Consider the following 20,335-nt stretch of genomic DNA (forward strand, 5'->3'; position numbering starts at 1 on the left):
CCGTATTTCTGAGATTAGCAAGCTTTTTCAAAGGGCCAGGCTGTAAGTATCTGGAGTTCTGCAGGATGTACAACCCGTTTTAACTATCCAACTGTGTCAGAGTAGCATAAAAGCCATAGACAACACCCAAACAAGTAGCTATGGCTGCACTCCAATCAAACATACAAGTCAACGTTGCCTAGCTTCATGAACTGTGTCTTTCTTCTTTTCCAGCTATTTAAAAATAAAGAAACTATTCCTAATTTGCAGGCCACACAAAAACAAGCAAACCACATCTGGGACCATGGGCCCCAGTGTAGCAACCTCTCTACACTATTTAACCTTTTCTCTAATCTTTTCCTATTCTATTTATCGGTTGTTCTTTTCTGTTCTATTGCTCTATATCTCTGTCAACATTCCAATAGCTACTGATTTAATCACGTAGGGTTTTTGTTGTTGCTGTTTGGCGTTTGTAGGGTTTTTCTTCCTCCAAACATGGCCTCTTAAAGCCTTGGCTGGCCTCCAACTCACTATGCAGCTGAACATGACCTTGAACTTGTGGTCCTCCTGTACTCCTTCCACTTCTCACATGTATGTAGCAGACCTATGTGGTGCTGGTGACTGGGTGCAGGGCCCTAGAATGCTAGGCAAGCACTCAACCAGCTAAACTATTTCCTAGGCCTCAAAACAGACATTTACAAGTAGTGAGGTCAATACTGCGAGCCCTCACTCTGTTCCTTTCAAAATGGCCTTGTTTCCTAGCAGCCTTTTGCACGTCTATAAAATGCAGTGCTATTGACTGAACATAGGATGCTCACGGGAACTGTACTTCACATCATGTTAACCTCTGCAGAATGAGCATCTTGGTCATGAAGAGTCTTCCCTTAGTAGGAACAATTATGCTATAACTTTCAACATGCATGTGTGCACTTATTTTGTTAATTTGACTTATAAATACATTTTATGTGACTGTTACTGCCTAGCTGTTCATGATTCCTAAGTGGAACTACCATTGAGTTTTCTAGTGCACTGATCTTATATCCTGTGATCTTACTAAACTCCCTTATTCTAGTAGCTCTTGCTTTTCATGTCTTGGAACATTCTACACACAAAATCAGTGTTTACAAATAAAAATAGCTTTACTTCTTTTCTAATATTTCTCCCCATTTATTTCTTACTGTATATACAATAGTTCAAGTACAACAGGAAATCAAGTGATACAGTGTATGCCAGTGTCTTGGTCCTGATTGCACAAGGAATGATCTAGTCTAGCACTTTTCAACCTGTGAGCTACAACCCCTTTGGGGTCATCTAAGACTATTAGGAAAAAAAACAGATAATTACATTACAAGTCATGTAGCAAAATCAGTCATGAAGTGGCAATGAGTAACAATCTTATGGTTGGGTCACAACTCAAGGAATGTATTAAAGGGCCACAGCATTGGGGAGATTTAGAACCACTGATCTAGTGTATTAGCATAAAGCCCAATGTCAGCTAGAGATGGCTTCAAGAAGCCCTTATCTTCTATCCCCAGTTTGCTAAATCTATACCAGGAACAAGTGCTAGCCTATCAAATGCTTTTTCGTCTTCTAATGAGAGGCTCATATAGTTTTCCTCCATTTAATTAATACAGTAGATTATTTTTATTACTAAACTAATCTTGTTTCCCCAAAACAAGTTTCATTTAATTGTGGTATATTATATTAGTTAAATTTTAGCTAAATTTACCTTGCTAACATTTTCTTAAAGATGCTTGTTTATCTGGAGCCATACAGGTTATTAAGGTCATTCTTCCTCATTCTTGCTTTGGCAAGACTCTCTTCCCTGGCTTACCAGTATTTTTAGAAGGTAATGCATTTTAACCGTGTCTCATTTATTTAGATTTATTTCTTTTCATTAAGAAGAGTCTAACACTGCAGAGCCACATAAAAAATGAGAAAAACACTTTTAAATGTACTTTTCAATTTTCTTTTACTTCTGTATCTATTCTACAGGGTGTTATCCTTACAAAGAAAATTACTTTTATGTATAAGACATGCTAAATAAAAGGAATATACTCTCCAAACCAAGAGATACAGTATATCACCATTTCATGCTTATTCCATTTACCCAAAAGATTCTAAAACTGTTTACTTGACTTTTTTCTATATTAAATCATATGAAATCAGCATATCAATAAGTCAAAACATGGTTGAGTGCTGGTAATTTTAGATGGTTCAACCTTTCATTTATGTTAGAGCCTGACCTCGGAACACTAACTAAAGGGAACGCTAGTCTCTATACTTTATCAATACACAAGCGCCACCTACTGGCTAAAATCAAATCACCTTCCCTACTCCAAGTCTACTATAAGACTCCTATGTCACACATCAAGACTGTGCTTCTTTGAAAAGAAAATCTGGTGAAGAAAAACCACATGGACACAAAAAGAAGATGAAAACAAGTAAAGTCAATCCCTGTATCCAGCTTAAATCCCTGAGGGTCTGCCTAACAGATGCCCCCGTTATGTGTGACAAAACTCCATTCTCGTATAGCACAGTCTGATTGGTAGACTTTTAAGCAAAACCTGTTACAAGGACAAGGGACTGGAAGGCCTCCTGCCACGCAATAGTGCTACCATGTGTAAATAAACAATACTGACCAACTATTATTAGGATGCCTAATTCAAGCCACTCTATTCTTTTCACATAATTTATTTATAAAGAGATGGCAGAAACTGAGGTGCCTGCTGCCGGTCATGTCTGATGGCCTGAGTCTGATTCCCAACCCACAGGAAGGAAAGCAATGGCTCCTGTATGCTGTCCTCTGACTTCCATGTGTGCATGATGGCATAAATGCAACCTACAAACATACACACACACACACACACACACACACACACACACACACACACACACAGACAGAGACAGAGAGAGAGAGGTGGGGGAGGAAGGGGGAGGGAGGGAGGGGGGAGGAAGGAGGGAGGGGAGTGGTTTGAAAAGAAAATCTCTTTACAGACAACATGCAGAAATGCATGTACTGTGGATAAAGGCCATGAGTTAAAGGTGTGGTACCTGGCCTACTCTGCTACAGGAAGACATGTCCTTTGGAAGTGGGGTCACTATGGAAGTCATATGAAGCTGTGCCACTGACAGGGGCTGGGGCTGAGGAGACGTCTCAGTGGCTATAATCATTTGTTGCTTTTGCAGTGGAGCTGAGTTCAATCCCCAGCTCCCACGTGGTAGCTCACAACCATCTGTGACTTTAATCCTAGAGAACCTAGTGTTCTCTCTTGACCTCCTTGGACACCAGGCATGCACATGGTATACAGACTTACAGACAAAACACTCACACACAGAAAATAATAAAGTAAATCTAAAACCCATCTTTGATGATAAAAAGGGAAAGGGAAGTCAAACTGCCCCTCTTCCTCCCTTTGCTCCTGTACCATGGACTCCCAGTGGGATGCTCTGGACCCACAGGTGCAGAGGTACTGAGATCTAACCACAGTCAGACGCCTGCAGCCACGTGTCTCAGAGCATCCCTGTAAGCTGAGGACCTAAGAGGCAGCGCTGAGGGTCAGGAATTCAAAGCTAACCTCACCTACACTATAACCCCCAAAGAAGGCTCAATCTAAAAAAGTCAAAGGGAAAATGAGTATTCTTCCCTTTTAACAACAAGGTCTTCTTACTTTGTTGCCCAGGTTAGCCTCAAATTTATGTTATCCTTCTGTCTCAGCCTGTCAAATGGGCAAATGCTAGGGTCACAGGCAAAAGCCCCAGGCCCATTTGACTATTTTGTCACAGTAATAGAGAGATAAGTAATACACACATAAGCTCTGCCTCCCTTAGCTTTCCTGTCTTTTGACACTACACTATGACATGTTTATCTACAAGCATGTGGGGCCATGTTCGTAACTATCCCAGGGCACATGCACACACGGCATGCAGGCTAGGCACACCTACTCACTTTGTCATCCGGGTAGAATAATATTCTATTTATGGAATATCGACTAGGGTCTCAGACAAGGAAGACAACTAAACAAGAAGCAGCTGCCACCGAGCATCGTGGGTGTTAGCTAAGTCCTGCAGAGTCCAGCCTGTATCACAAAGCTGTACGGGAGTAAACCTCTCCACTCAAAAGACAGAACAGAGGGACCACACTCTGCTTGGGCCTGTAGATGAGCCCAGTCAGAGAAAACCCAACAGCAAAGGGCAAAGAAAGCAATAGCTTATTATTACTTATATTCTGTTAAGTAGTAAATGAGAGGTTTTCAAAAGGATCCCTAAACGATCTGTTTCTCGTGACCGCTCAGTCCCTGGGTTAAGCAGACCAGTTAATCTGGAATCTGCTGAGAACTGAGCTGTCTTCCATCTTGTGCTCCATCCACCTTTCCAAAGCAGCTTCTAGCTTAAGTTGTCATCAGCAAATTAAGGTGATGTACGAAATTATAGTTTTCAGAGTTTATTGAGCACTGGTGCCTTTCTGAGAAGGAGGCTTTCCAGCTGAAACCAGCTTAGCACCTTGGGGTCTCACCGCTTGGAGTCTCTGACCCCCTTTGTTCGCAGCAGAAAACCATAAAGAATGCAGAGACAGAAAGGGAAAGGACTCCTGATATGAGGAGCTGTTTGGAGAACATGAAGGTACAATTCCTGCTCCCCACTGGAATACACAAATCAGATCTCAGAACTAGACATGAGAGGAAAATAGTAACATTCTTGATAGCATCTAGAAAAGAAAGTAACCCAAACTACATCCTGTGACCCTCTCACCTACATTCCCCCGGCGCCTCTGTTCCAGCCACAGTCAAGGCCGCCACAGGCCAGCATCTCCTCCCTGCCCCCGTCACATGGCTCTTTGTCTGCTCATTTCTTTACGCTGTTGTCAAGTGTGCCTCCTCAGTGATGGACCCCTCTGACTCACCCTCCTCCTCTAGAACACAAACACAGAAGCACCAGGATTATCAGCTCATAATTCACTGCTTTAGTGCCAGATTGCTTTATTTGAAAATAATAAATTCACTAGTCAAAATTTTAGTAAACAACCAGACACAACAAAATACAACAGAAACAGTGTTAAAACAAAACTGTTGTCAAGAATCTGCTCATTGCATTACAACAAAAAGAATGTGTCTTATTCTGGGCACTGTGGAAATAAGGACAGACATTCCTCAAGTCAAAAACCAGAATTGCAACACCATTCCTGTGTGTAAACGCAAAGGAATGTAAGTCAACAAACCAGAGGCACCTGCACACCCTTGTTTACTGCTCCGTTTTTCACAATAACTAAGATATAGAAGCCACTGTATGAGAAAATGTGTGTACACAAAATGGAGTTCTTTACTCATCCAAGAAGAACCAACCTTAATCTTCTGCAGGCGATGGACCAGGAGTTCATCATGCTACACAGAACAAGGCAGACTCAGAACACATGTGCCATGCTTACGCTCTCATGCAGATCTGTACTTTTTTAAAAGGCAGACACATAGGCAGGGTACTCTTTAGGAAAGGAAATGGGGTCTGAAGGAGGGGGAGGGTAGTGGTTAAATTATACACAGTTATCAAATATCATAATCAAGTCTGCCTGTTTGCACAATTAGCATATACTACTTTAAAAAAGAAAACTATGAGCTAGTGCTGGGATGCCAGCCCGGGCCACATGCAGAGTACACTGTCAGCCTAGGTAAGAGTGAGGAACCCTCTCAAGCTCCTCCCCGAAATTAGCTAAGTAAGAAGTGGGGAAATTAAGGGGAACCCCATTTCCTGTATGAGATGGACTGAGTGCTCCTTACTTGCTTCTGCTATACTGAGGCAGTAGCTCTAAGGACGCTAGGGAAACACAGACTAAAGGAAGAACAACGGCGCCTATCATGGAAGAGGGTGAGGTGAAGCTGCAGTGACAAACAGAGGTTGAGAAAGGGACAGGGCTGGAGTGGCAGAAAATGACTAGCCAGCTAGCCAGGCTGAGGGCATCAGCCAAGTCAGAAGAGGCAATAAGAAGTTCTCTCTGAAAGCAGCAGCCAAGTGAGGACTAAGTCAGAAATCATCATGCAAGCCAACTCCAGGGAGGGAGGGAGACCACAGAGAGCAGTCACCAAAGGACATAAACGTCCATGCACAGGTAAGGCCTTCCTAGCATAAAGTAAGACACATTGAGAAGAAGAGCGCAGAGGAAGCCAGAGAGACCACACAGGAGTCACTTACTTAACAGTAACTAAAGAAACTAATCAGAATTTGAATAGTACTACTTTAAAATGGAAACAGTTAATTTCTACTACCAAACAAGGCAGTGCAAAACATTAAGTTAAATATAACATAAATGATTATGTTGTCTATGCAGCTGAACTAGACCAGCAGTAAGTAGACAAAACCTTAGCAAACGCATTACAAACACCTGATCATATATCACAGTTGATTTGTGATGTACAGCAGTGAAATTCTAGGCCGGTGGTAGCTGCCCATACCTTTAATCTCAGCACTTGGCAGACAGAGGCAGGCAGATAGATCTCTGTGAGTTCAAGGCCAGCCTGGTCTACAGATGGAGTCCAAGGCCAGCCAGGGCTACACAGAGAAACCCTGCCTCAAAACAAAACAAAACACAAAAGAAGGAGAGGAGGAGGAAGAGGAAGAAGAAGAAAGAAATTGTTTTTAAATATCAGTATTAGAAGCTAATAAAATTATAACAAAACACAAACTTAAAAGCCAAACTATAGGCAGAAAAAATACAAAGTAGACTGAATGCTAATAATGTTAACACAAACATTTGAAAACTATCAGCAAATTTGATAGAAATAAATTAAAATAAACAAATGGAAAGATAACTGGTAAACGTCTGAGCGTAATCCTGCTGGTGGCAGCCAGCACCACAGAAAGCTTTGAGCTTCACTTTTTAACTATCACGCAAAGCAGCGCAGTTCAAATGCAGAGCTGTAGAAACAGAAAATGCATTCCCTATGTTACACAAAACTAAAACAATTCTCCTCACAGTGCTCATCCTCTTTACTTGGCTTTCTCCCATGTCCTAGACACTTCAAACATATAGAAGGGAATGCAGAATATTAAAACGTCTCACTGTAACAATCCAAAAATAAATATTTATGAATTAACAGAATGACTTTAGAACATTACTTTAAAAAATGAAAATTGCCAAATCCAATTAAAATTCAAGATTTTTTTACTCCAGAGGAAATTATTAAAATTAGTAAATGTCTTTGTGACCTCTTTTAGTGAAAAATTAGAACAAACTTTTAATGTGACTGAGTAATATATTATTCTTAATTGTAATATTTCTCCTATAGTAATCTACGTCCAGGAAATAACAGAATAAACAATATTTGTAAATAAACATAGAAATGATTTTTAAATGCTATTTACTGCAGTGTTTGTCTGTAATCCACGGGAAGGAGGCAGAGGGCAGCTCAGAAGGCAGCACAAGGTATGCAGTTATATGCGCCTTGCTCAGATGCGGTGTTCTACAGCCAGCAAGAGTCTCTAAAGTACTTTTATGTCACATGGTCACTATGCTGGTGGAAAAAGTACCATATTGAAGACACAGATGAAACAAACTAAGATACAGTCATACTGTTCAACAATTAAAGAGAAAACCCAGATATAAGCAGTAAATAATAAATCTCAAAACACAGCAAGAAGACCAAGAGTCACAGTAAAGAAGCCAGAGAAAATATATGCAACGTCTGTTCATACGACAGAGCTAACCTGTGCAAGAGAGCGAAGGTTACTTCTGGAAAAGGGTGTGTTGTGAGCATGGAAATCTAAGGAGACCTTGCTGTGATGTCAAATACATCAAGACACACATACATTAAAAGTGAGTGAGGAGAAAAGAGATGCATACATACATACATGAGGTCATCAAGATATACACTGAAGATCTGTGCATTTTACTGTACATATATACATGGATTACAGAACAATTCATTTTCAGTTAAATACATTTATACACAAAGAGTAAAGTAAATCAAAATAGAGTGGTGAGCTCTAGGATGGCAAAATATTTCTATTTCTCTACCTTCTAGCATTTTCCACATTCCCTATAATGAATTTTGTATAACTCTTACGATAAGGATTGTGGTGGTTTGAATAAACGTGGTCTTCACAGGTGTAAAGGAAGTGGCACTGTTAGGAGGAGTGGCCTTGTTGGAGTGGGTGTGGGTTGTTTGAGGACCTGTGTCACTGTCTCTTCCTGCGGCCTACAGAACAAGATGTAGAACTCGCTGCTACCTCTTTGTAAGAGCAACTGCTGTCATGGCAACTCTTCACAACAGTAGAATCCCTCACTAAATCGGAGATCTCATTTTTATTTTGAAATTTCTAACACGCTTGTAAAGTTACACTTGAACTATCACAACCCTGTCATATGTAACAAAGACTTAGTAAGGCCTTCTCTCCAAAGAAGTTGCTATAAATCACAAAATGCACGGCCATGAATGCAGTCAAAGGAGTCAGGAAAGGCAGACACCAAGGTTATCGTGGTGAGGGAGGAGAATGCAGTGTGGCTGGCGGTGTTGTAACCGGCAAACGCCCTGAGGCTTGCGTACATTAGTAAGGAAGGTTTCTGAAGCGACAGAGCTTTGTTTTTGTTCTGCCTTTAACTTCCAATACACTTGGTGCGTCTAGTTTATCTAAATCCTCCAGGATGTCCAAGGTCCATTGTGTTCACAATGCAAATATCCTTAGAATGTCAGAACCTTCTACAAAAGGCATAAAAGAGTAAACAGGGACAAAACCAAAGTAGACATACAAACCTCTGGTTGTACATGCCCCGGAAGTTGTAATTAGCTCTATAATTTGGGAATGGCTTTGGGTCTAACGGCCTGTAGATGGCAGGCTCTCCCCTTTTCATAGCAAGCCCATTCAGTTCCACAGTCGGAGTTATACTGCCTGTTTAAAAAAACATCAAAGGCACACAGGTGAGATATTTTCACAACAAACCACACCAGCTAGACTTCAATTAGTGACCTCTGAAGGAGGGGAGTGGAAGGTCCCTCTAAACAAAGTTTAAACCAGGTTTTAGCATTTTCTGTACATTAAAATGAAAAATGTAACTGTATAGTCATATTATTTAAAATCGAATAAATGTAAAATTTTAGATAACTAGTTTGGATGTCACTTTTATAAATACTTACCCCAGAAAATATATGCATATTTAATCATTAAAATATCACCTGTTAACAATTTTATTTATTCATTGCTAATCAAGGAACCAGACATTAGCAATGAATACAGGGTTAGCAGTAATGCTTTGACTCAGCTGATGATCTGTGGGTGATACTTTCAAAACCTAAAATGCTGTGTATTCCCTGGAAATACTGAACAAACAAAACACCATACAATCGCTACCTACCGAAGCCACAATGTGCATAAGCATCACAGAATAAAACACTGAACAGTAAAGCACATATCAGACACAGCAGCTTGCTTTCACATTCATCCTTTGCTGGTTTACTTTTTTTTTTTTTTTTTTTTTTTTTTTTTCGAGCTGGGGACCCGAACCCAGGGCCTTGCGCTTCCTAGGCAAGCGCTCTACCACTGAGCTAAATCCCCAACCCTGCTGGTTTACTTTTAACACAACAAAACCAGGGTGTATTCTGCCCTACCTTTCATCTAAGAGAATGAAACACAAGTATTTATTTGCTTTTTTTTAAAGCATAAAGCCCAAACTGAGATTTTATTACATAATTACACAAAAATTTCAGTCACAATTGAGAGGGGTAAGAAACCACTAAAATACAAAGAAAACAATCTAATTGTGAACTGAGTTGGTGATTTAACCGGAAGGAAATTTTTAATTTTTAAATTAGTCACTATAAAATATCAAAGAGATTTATTCTAACACTAGAACAAAACAATCTCAAACTATTTTTCATATTCACATTACTAGCAATATGAATTTTAATAGTAATATACTTTTAATTCAAATAAAATTAAACCAAAATAGAGACAAATATTTTTAAAGAAAACAATACAATTGCACTAAAAGTTAACTAAACTGGTGGCCTTAACTGTGCAAACTAATTATTTTAAATGACTCATGACCTAAAGAAAATTCTGAACTATTTTTAGCAAACATACTACTGATAATATCAGTACTGTTATTACATTATTATACATCCAAAGATAGGTGCAAACAAACTATACTACAAGTAACTGTGTTTATGTTAGATCAGGGAATGAAATATAAAATCAAATACATGAATTAATCTGAAATATGAATTGAAAGTGTCAGTAAGGCACCTGATCCATTTCTCTCTACAAATAGAAGGATGAAGAAGAAGGGGGTGAGGCTGTGGCGGGCTGCTGGCCTAGCGTGCTCACAGCCGTGGGTTTGACCCAGGCCTTGGAACAGGTGTGGCAGAGCACGCCTGCAGTCCTAGTACCTGGCTGTGTACAGGAAGAGCAGATCCCAAGCTCATCCCAGCTACACACTGAGGTAAAAGCCAACCTGGCCCCTAGCACAAAAGTAAAAGTAAAGTTCAAAAGAACATGGTATTTCCCAGCTCTATCTACTTCTGAGGGGCCAAGCAATGTGTTAGCAATGAAGTCAGCCAGCACACCGGGTGCAGCTTGTAAGTATCGCTCCCCATTTAAAACATGCACACCCCACAAGAGCATCCGTGGAGAGACACGGCAGACTCCAGGTCTGCACACGATGCTGCTGACGAGAAAGAATCAAACCTTACCTTGGCCTTTTCTGAACAAACTGTATTTGCAATAAGATGGTAAAAAGGAAAAAAATACTAGCTGGGATTCCAGCAAAAGGAATGAAGTCGTTCCAAAAACAAAAAAACAAAAATAAAAAGAACGCCAGTTTGCAACTGCTGATAAAATACTACATATTCTAGACAACAGCCATCCATCCTAGTTACTGGGGAACTTGCTAACTGATGAGCTGGACTGATACCAGCAGGGCCCATGGATCAATCTTAGTCTTCTGATGCAGTACAAGGGCACCGCCACCCGCTGGGAAGCACTGCCAAAGCCATCGCCATCGAGCCTGAAGCCATCCAGCCTTTTGAGTTTTCAGTTTCAGGCCCAGAAAAGGCTCTCTGACTCACAGGTGGGCCGACAGCAAAGAAAGCCTGCGGGAAACTACAGAACGGCTGACCCAGTCCAACCAGCACCCTGCACACAGAGCACAGCTGGAAGAGGGTCTGTGCCGTGGAGCAAATGCAATAAAAGATCGCTTCCATTCCTCACTAGGACAACGCACCGGGGAAACGTGAACAGCAAGGAGAAGCTGCACACTGTGTGCTTTTAAATCATTAAAATTGTCTTCTTTGCTTGGTAGGTGAAGAGCCTTCGCCTTAGAAGGTATTTTTTATGACAAAGTAAAAACTAATTTGTTTTACAATATTCCAGGGTCAGATGCTCATGCCTATAATCCCAGTACTCAGGAGGCTGAGGCAGGAGGATGTGAACGCAAGGACAGGGAGGTCTCCATAGTGAGCTAGGCTGGGTGTCCTGTCTCCCACACGTGTGCGCCTCAGGAAAAAGGTGACCGAGAGCTCACCTCACGACAGCAGGGCCATCCAATGTCTTCTTCTACTTAGGTGAAAGGGTTTTGTCGTTGTTGTTTTGGTTTGGTTTTACTTTTTCACTTTTTAAATTTTGTAGCAAAAAGACAATGTAACATTAGGTTACATATATATATATAAAAGTAAAATTTGAAATGACTTTAGACTGTATACTTGATATTTCCTTTATTACACAGAATAAAAACAAACTGGACTTAATAACAATTACTTATTGGATTGAATAGCAATTCAATTTATATATGTATTATATTATATTATATTATATTATATTATATTATATTATATTATATTATATTATATTATAGGTCAAGGAAAAAGGGAGTCTCCTTTTCTCTCTCCGTCTTTCTATACTTTACTAGGCATTAAGGAAAATACACAAAGTGAAACATAAGCTCAGTGACTTAGATGTAAAGACTCACATGCGCGCCATCCCACTCAAGAACATTCTATCACCCACAGTTCCTCAGGCCTCTTTCCAGTCACTACCCATCACCCTCAGCGACTCACTGTGACTCCTGCTGCTACCAATCTGTTCACATGTTCTTGACAAATGAGGAAACACTCTTTTTGTCTTGCGTCTTTCATGTACTCATTACTTACATATATCAAATCATTTCATGAAAACAACAACGTACTCATTTGTGATGGACATTTGTGTTACTAACAGTGAGGTCATCTTGGACAGTTCTGAGGAAGTCACATAGTGGTTACTGCTTGACTGTGGATACCGACCTGGGGGGGGGGGTTGTCATCCAGCTGACTTCTTTAAATTTATAAGAAATTTATAGGAAACTGGCCAACAATCTTTCACAGAATTTAACAATAAAGTCTTTAAGTTTACATTTCAAATTTCATAAGGATTTCAGTTTAATGAGTAAAATATTTATCAGAAATCAAGACTTATGAACTACTTGAGTTAAAATGGTTTCTTTTTTCTTCTTTGAGTCTAGGCTAATCTCAATCCTAACTTAGCCCTAGCAACCCCCTGCCTTATCTTCCAAAGTGAGTAACCATCCCAGCAAAATTTATGACATTTTGAATTCCTTTCCACAATAACTATTTATCCACAAGTAGCAAAATTATCAAATTGGGGAGGGGGCTTAAAAGGCCCCATTCTACAAGCTAAGGCAATAAATAAGAATCCAATATATTTAAAAATCCCAAGTGGATACGGTTAGTGTGAGGTGATCTACACAGAGTGCTGGGGTATTACCTCATCACAGACTGTGTTTTAGAATAAGTAAAGTGCTCTAGCCGTCTGACTTAAAAGAAGGAAGCTCAAGCAGTTTCCTGACTGGGAAGTGAGAGTACTGCACTCTCCTCAGGGGTGTTGGAAGCTGGACTCTGCAGAGGGAGGCGGAAGGGAAGGAAGCGTGCGGCATGTGTGTGGAAGGCCTCACCTCTCCATCCCTGGCAGACGATCCAGGCTGGCCCCATCATACACGTTGAGCTTCTCTCCGTAGGAGCTAAGAGGAGCCTCTGAGAGACGGTCAGCTCTCCTGCTCTGAGTGTGAGAGAGCCCCACTGCACAAGGAGGATGACTAGTCAAGGTCTCACAGGTATTAGAGGCTATGCTTGGTGCTGCAAATACATCTACACCTGGGAATTCTTGGACTCTCTTTATATTATTTATTTCATGTACAGGTTAGTGAGCAGTTGGTGAGAGCTATGACCATGCAGGCCAGAGGGTAACGTACACAAACCACTTTCTTCCATGCGGATCCTAAGAACTCACCTTCAGGTGCTGGGCTTGGTGCCTTTTCCCCTCTGCACCATCTCACAGGTCCGGGTTTCTTTAAATATTACACATGTTTATGGGTATCTTAGGATATTTTGATATGGCTTTAGATCTATTAAAGGGATATTATCAGTGCTAAATACTAAAAAGTTCAATACCTAGGTATATAGTTATACATAATAATTTTGAATTTCTAAATACGATAAGTGAAAGAGAAAAGGCCACTACTAGTTTTAATTAAATTTTTTTACTGATGCTTTATGAGCTTCACATCATGCACCCCAATTCCACTCATTTCCCTGTCCCTTTGTATCTGCCTTCTGCACACAAAAGAAATTTTTAAGTGAATAAATAAAATTAAAAAACCATCTCACTATGGAAGCTGCAGTGTGTCACATGAGAACCCTTTTGCCCACACAGGTTTACTTGCAAATATTCATTAAAATGATTCTTTGATCTGGTTCAATGCCTCTGGCTTCTGCTACACTATCAATGTAGTAGAATTCCTTTCCACATAACTATTCATCCACAAGTAGCAAAAATATCAAATTGGATCTTCATCGGAACTCCTCTCTGACATCCTGTTGTTACCTATGTCATGAAGATCCCAGTTTGGGATTTGCAGGATCAGCCCCTTTACGTGCTCCAGCAGTTCATAGATGGGGTAGATGTTGTGGTGGCCAAGTCATAGCCCTGGATATAAGCCAAGGTAGAAGCAGAGCTGGTCAGTCCATCAGCTCTCCTGTGCCTACACCACCAGGACTAGCTCTCCCACTTTGCCCAGGCAAGTAGTAGGGACGGCTCTCCTGCTCTCACTCTCATGCCCTTGGGCCAGCTCTCCTACAACCCCACCACCAATGTGAGGTAAGGGGCCAACTCTCCTGAATGCTGCAGCTGGTGAGGGACTGTGCCAGCTTTCCCAAGTTCTACAATTAGTGGGGTGGGGCCAGCTCTCCCATGTTGCCCAAGTAAGAGGCAGGCCAGCTTTCTTGAGGATGATGGCCATTGAGGGTAGAGCCAGCACTCCCACTGCAGGCAAGGAGCAGGGCCAGCTCAGCACAGTGCTTGAATATCAACATGCCCTCAGGTGGAAGCCCAGCTCAGGGATATCCCCATGACTTTTGGTGGTAACATGGGACTCAAACATCAACACAGTCCCTGACTATGATACAACCACAGACCCAGACATGGCCCTCAGTAGTAAGCCCAGGCTAGGACTTCACCATGGCCTCAGGTGATAGCACGCACATCCACTCAGATCAGTATGTTTTCAAGTGGCAGCACAGCCTTCAGACATCCACATGGCCTCAGGTGGCAGACTTGACATACAGACATCAGAGTGGCTCTGAAAGCTCAGGTGTGTCTCTCTTCTAGCTGCCTGGTGCCATGGGGCCCAGGAGCAGACACTTCCCACTAAACACCAAACAGCTTTACAGACAGTTAGAAAGTCCTGAACATAACATTCACCACCAATTACTTGCTGGAAGATAAACTGATTAATTGACCAACCAAGGCTCCTTACAGAAATGACCGGCACATAGCCAGGACAAGGACGTACAAGATGGAATAGGAACTCCTTTTTACAGAAGGAAGCCAGAAGCACCCAAAGAATGATGAGAAGAATACCAGGAGCTAAGAGTCAATTAAAGAGGCCATAACATCACTAGCAAAACCCGAGATAGTTTTAGGATCAAACTAAGTAACAAGGCAGGTGTGTAGGCACATGTCTTTGCTCTTAACTACTCCAGGAGCTGGGAAGATGAGGAAGAAAAGCACCTGAGCACAGGTTTGTGCCAGTCAAGCAACATAGTAAGACCATTTCTTTAAAGACAAAACCAAAGCACAATATTCCTGTGGACATGCAGTGGTCGAACATGTGCTTAGCATGTACGGGGCCCTGGGTTCAATCCCAAACACAAAGGACAAATGAAGTAACAGATTTTTAAGTCAGTAAGCAGAACAGGAGAGGAAGAGTTGACAAAATATGACATAAATAAAGAAGGAACTGAGGGGAGAGAAAAATCTCTTCCCTTGGAGCCAATGCCAACTAATGAATTAAAAGAAATGCTAGCATTCAAAATAAACCACCCTACCAAACTTGAGGTTTATAATAGATTCAGACAAGAATTAACAATAAATGCTAAATTCGGTAGGCAAAAGAAAATTTGATGAGGAACAGGATGTTTGTAGATAGTCTCAAAATATCACTTCAAAATGCTTATGTCCTTGCTACAGATTAATGCAACAGTTATCAACCAACTAAATGCTTATGTCCTTGCTACTGATTAATACAGCTTATCAAACAACTTTACAATAGAGAAGTCAAATATGTCACCCTTCACCGGTGGCCAAAGTCATCACTGCCAAAGGAAATCAGGAGCTACTTGCACTAAGTCCAGCTTTCCTTCTGAGGCACCCATGTTAAAATGTAAAAATTGTGAGGAAACACCAGACACAGTCTACCAAGAAATACTATACAAACATGTAGTACCCATAGTTACCACAAATGCCCAAGTCCTACAGACAGGAAGACTGCAGCACTCGCCAGATTAAAACAGGACGAAGGAAATGGCAAGCACGTTAAGCACATGATCTCAATGACACTAGATCTTTAAAAGACAGGCAGCAAAACAAGAGCAGAGCCTATGGAGTAAGTGAGACTCCCATTTTACTTTCTGACAAGAGACACTTCGGCATGGTGGTGCCCAGCTCACCAGGCAGCAGCACTTGGGAAGCTGAGGCAGGACTGTGCTGAGTCCCAGGCCAGCCACAGTTATAGTGACAGACATGTCAGAAGTGGGAAGGGGGGAGGGAGGGGGGAAGGAGGGAGGGAGGAAGGGAGGGGAGGAGGGAGGGAGGGAGGGAGGACTGAAGTTCTACAGGGAAAAGGACTGCCAGGGGCACAGTTTATCCCAGATGGCTCAGGACTATTAACCATGGGGTATGGGGTAAAAGGTATACGAGATCTACTTCTGTAATTTTTATATAAACCTTAAATTATTTCAAAAGTTAAAAATAAATAAATAAAAAGAAAGAAGCAAAGTCATTTTATAGCACAGTTCTAGTTCACTGGCAGGTCAACTGGTCTGAGACCCAACCCCCTTATGGACTAGATCCCTCCCCTTCAACAGGCTCCCCCTCATCTCCAGCTGAACTTGCCTGGTTACCACAGAGCTGCCTCTGCCATGCACTGGCACGAGCTTTCAGCCAACTATACATAATGTACTAAGACAGCACACAGCAAAGTCTTCCCAACATCCCAAATAAACAAGAAAAGTGACTCCTGACAAGCTAGGACTCAACTAGCAAGACGAATCAAAAAAAAAAAAAAGAAAAAAAAACTTCTAAAAAGAATATATAAGAAGTTATCTTCATAGTCGAAAGACATGAGATTTAGCAAATAACATATTTAAAAGCACTAACAATAAAAGACTAATAAAAGAATTTCTATTTTTCAAAATTTCAGAATTCTTCAAAATTTCAGAATTTCAAAAGAAGTCAGGCACAGTAGTGCACACTTTTAGTCCCAGCACCAAAAGCAGAGGCAGTCAGATTTCTGTGAGTTCCAAGACAGCTAGAATTACACAAAGAGTTTTAGTCTCAAAAAAACAACAAAGAAAATTGAAAGATATTCTGTAATATTTCACAAAAATATTCTACAATATACATATCTCACAAACTATGTGAATCTAGAATATGTACAAACCCCCAAGTCATTAAAAATAAGACCTAATTTTTAAACATTGTTATCTACCAACTGTCCCTTTTCCAAGACTCCTCTAACACAGTGGGCAAACGGCACCATGACCAAGAACACCTCACCAGGCAGCTTCATATCTGCTAGGGAAATGCAAGTGAAAACTACATGAATTATGAAGACCCCAATCATGAAAGCCAAAATGGTCAAATGATGAACAAGAACACAAAAAGCCCTCCTCAGTGCTCATCGGGTACAGCGGTGACAGCTTGGCAGTGAGTACTCATTCTGAGTACCTGGAAACCAGTACTGATCCTCGGTTCACTCCCAACAGAGAGGTGTATATACAAGAATGTTCAAAGCAATATTATTTCTAATAGTCCAATCTGGAAACAATTCAAGTAGCTACCAAATTACTGTCTATTCATGCGCTGGCATACTATACAGTCATGAAACTGTGCCCCTTTAGACACAATACAGATGAATCTCACAAACACCAACGTAAAAAGAAGCCATCAGCAAAGAGTAACGTGTGGTTCCAACAACAACCATAACCATGAGACACTCAGGACAGTGAGCTGACTTCTTCAGCTAACCAGGAGAGGGAAAACTCCTAAGGCAATGGCAGAGCCTATAGTGGTGTTTCTCAGAATAGCTCTAACTCTGCAACAGTAATTTGTGCACTTGCCTACATGTATTTAAAAGCTTGTCCCAAATATTTTCTATTTCAGCTTACTCTAACACCCCGCTGTGGAAATGCATCTCTACTGGGCTTTAAGACGTTCGCTGTCTTGCTTGGAGTCTCTTCATGAGCACTCCTTGCAGTAATGCCCTGCCATTAGCACAGGACCGAGCCGAGCTCACAAGTCATCTTGTTTTACATTAGAAACCTTGGAGGGCTCTTTCTCTTCCACACCAAAGCCCCTCCCTACACCCTTGAAGGGTGGCATACACAGTATTCAATACACAGGAGACTGCTTAACTATTTTTATTCAAAACTATGGCACTGATTGCTTAGCTGACCACCTTGCTTTCTCATCTTCCCCTCAAATTCAGGTCAAATGCAATATATCAAAATATCCTTTTACAGCATCTGCTTGTTGATAGATAGTAAGTGCTCCAAATGACAAAATCAATCTCGTGAAGGAAGCTGGTGTTTTGGGTCTCACGTTGCACTAGCCGATGGTCACTAAAATCATCACCAGACACAAACTCTTTTCACCAAACCCACTGACCAGATTCTTGCTCCTGGACCCATTTTCGTTATAGGATTCCTTCAGTCTACAATGTTCTTTCCTTTTCTCTGAACCTAGCTAGTCTCCATTCAAGGTCTACATCTTACCTCAGTCCATATGATCATTACTTTTAAGATTAAAGGCTGCTATTGTTCATGTGACACTTTCTGTCTACCATTAAACCATGTATTTGTGTATAACACTGTATGATCTTCACAGATAAAGAGACTATATACCTATATACCTTGTAACAGCAGTGATTAATACATACTGGTACATTATATACAATCACTAAGTTTTTATAAATCACCAACGTAGGTCATCTTTACCAACTTAACTGAACAGGTTAGGCTTCTTAGCTACTCCTTGTGGACTTACACAAGTTCCTCAATGAATGATGTAACAAGCTAGACAGAGTCAGAGGGTCCCTACAGAAAGCCCGAAGTCTGGAAGAGAGCCTTGAAAGAGCAGACTACCTATCAAGCACAGGACAGTCAAGAAGGAAGTGTATCCCTGACTTGAGCCTCCTGACAATGTGGGACTAATTAAACAGAGTAGAGTCACCATTAGCTGGTGTGGTCCTCACTTCATTATGAAAAGGCCTAAAGCTGCACTAGCACTGATGCTGAGGTAAGAGTTTGTATTGCTATGTTGTACACAGACACATGGCTGAAACTGAACTTAGACAAACGTCATTAACTTGACATCATAAATTAATGCACTGTGCCTCTTCCCAAAAGATGACTGACTAGACACGGCATGCTGTTGGTAGTGACGCAAACAAACAGCTTTCGAAGCTGCTCTTAGGAGCTCAAAATTAGTACTGCCATTTACTTAAGAATCTTGTATATGGACAGCTTTACAGATTTGGAGAATTCTTAACAAATTTCATATGAATGTTCTAAATTATCAGCTGTTTTCAATTTTTATACCAACAAGCAAAATATTTAATAAAATGGCTTAATAATTTTGCATTACATTAAAAAAGAATAACTTAATTATTAAAATTACACTTAAAAGTTTAAAAGTACAAACTTTTAAAAAGATAAAAACAATTTTACTTTAGAAGAAACACCTTTCATGCATTCTCACCCACCTCTGCTCTAGTCAACATTCAAAGGAATAGATTTTTACAGTGTCTACTCAGGGGAACTTTAAAAACAAATATAATTCTCTTTGCTGTTATCTTAATGTGTGTGTGTGTGTGTATGTGTGTGTGTGTGTGTGTGTGTGTACTATTAACTTTGTACTCTCCTACTATACAAATGCAGCACACAAAGAAGAGTAACACATCAGCTCACAATACAAAGAAGGAAAGAAATTAACACCATACCTGGGTTATTGTTGACATTACTTTTGGGTGGTTTCTGAACGGGTTTGGGAAGCGTAGATGCAGTCAAAGCTTTATTTGCAACAGCCTGTTGGGCCTTCTTTATACTGCTCCCTTCGGATTCCCATGTCTGCTCGCCCAGACTCAGCTGTACCGAAAACATCTTGGAAAAATCAGATAGACAGAGAAAACATAAAATTTTTCAGGTACCAAATCTGATGGTCTGAGAAGACACACACACACACACACACACACACACACACACACACACACACACACGCACACACACACACACACACACACACACACACATACACACACCCCCACATGCACACACACGCACACCACACACACACACACACATACACCACACACAAACACACCACACACACACACACACACACCACACACACACGCACACACCTGCAACACACACACACACACCGCACACACACACACACGCACACACACACACACACACACCTCACATACCATACACACCACACACACGCATACACACTCACACACACACACACATGCACACCACACACACACACATACACCACACAGACATACACCACACACACACGCACGCACACACACACACACACACATACCACACACATGCACACACACCCCCCACACACACACCATAGAACTGGTAGTCTGAGAAAACACATACACTATAGAACCAAAATTGCACTAGAAGTATATTAGAAATCATTTGCAACAACAAAAAATCATATTCTACCTATGAAAGAATCTTAGATTGTATCAAACTGTCTGATCTTATGTAAAGACATAGCAGCAGCTCTAAAAACATTT

At 40.9% G+C, this 20,335-nt stretch overlaps 1 protein-coding gene across 2 annotated transcripts in view; it reads right to left on the reverse strand.

The window, feature by feature from the left end:
* The window catches only part of Stau2 (staufen double-stranded RNA binding protein 2), a 236,411-nt gene that overhangs the window by 173,803 nt on the left and 42,273 nt on the right, over positions 1–20,335 (reverse strand). For both annotated transcript variants that reach the window (XM_032906953.1, XM_032906946.1), the window contains exons 4-5: positions 19,514–19,673; positions 8,721–8,856 (exon numbers count right to left, since the gene is read on the reverse strand). In XM_032906953.1, coding sequence (XP_032762844.1) covers positions 8,721–8,856; positions 19,514–19,673 — 296 coding nt within the window. The remainder of the gene's footprint in view (positions 1–8,720; positions 8,857–19,513; positions 19,674–20,335) is intronic.

This window comes from Rattus rattus, chromosome 1 (assembly GCF_011064425.1).
Source record: "Rattus rattus isolate New Zealand chromosome 1, Rrattus_CSIRO_v1, whole genome shotgun sequence".
In the NCBI taxonomy this organism is placed as follows: Eukaryota; Metazoa; Chordata; class Mammalia; order Rodentia; family Muridae; genus Rattus; species Rattus rattus.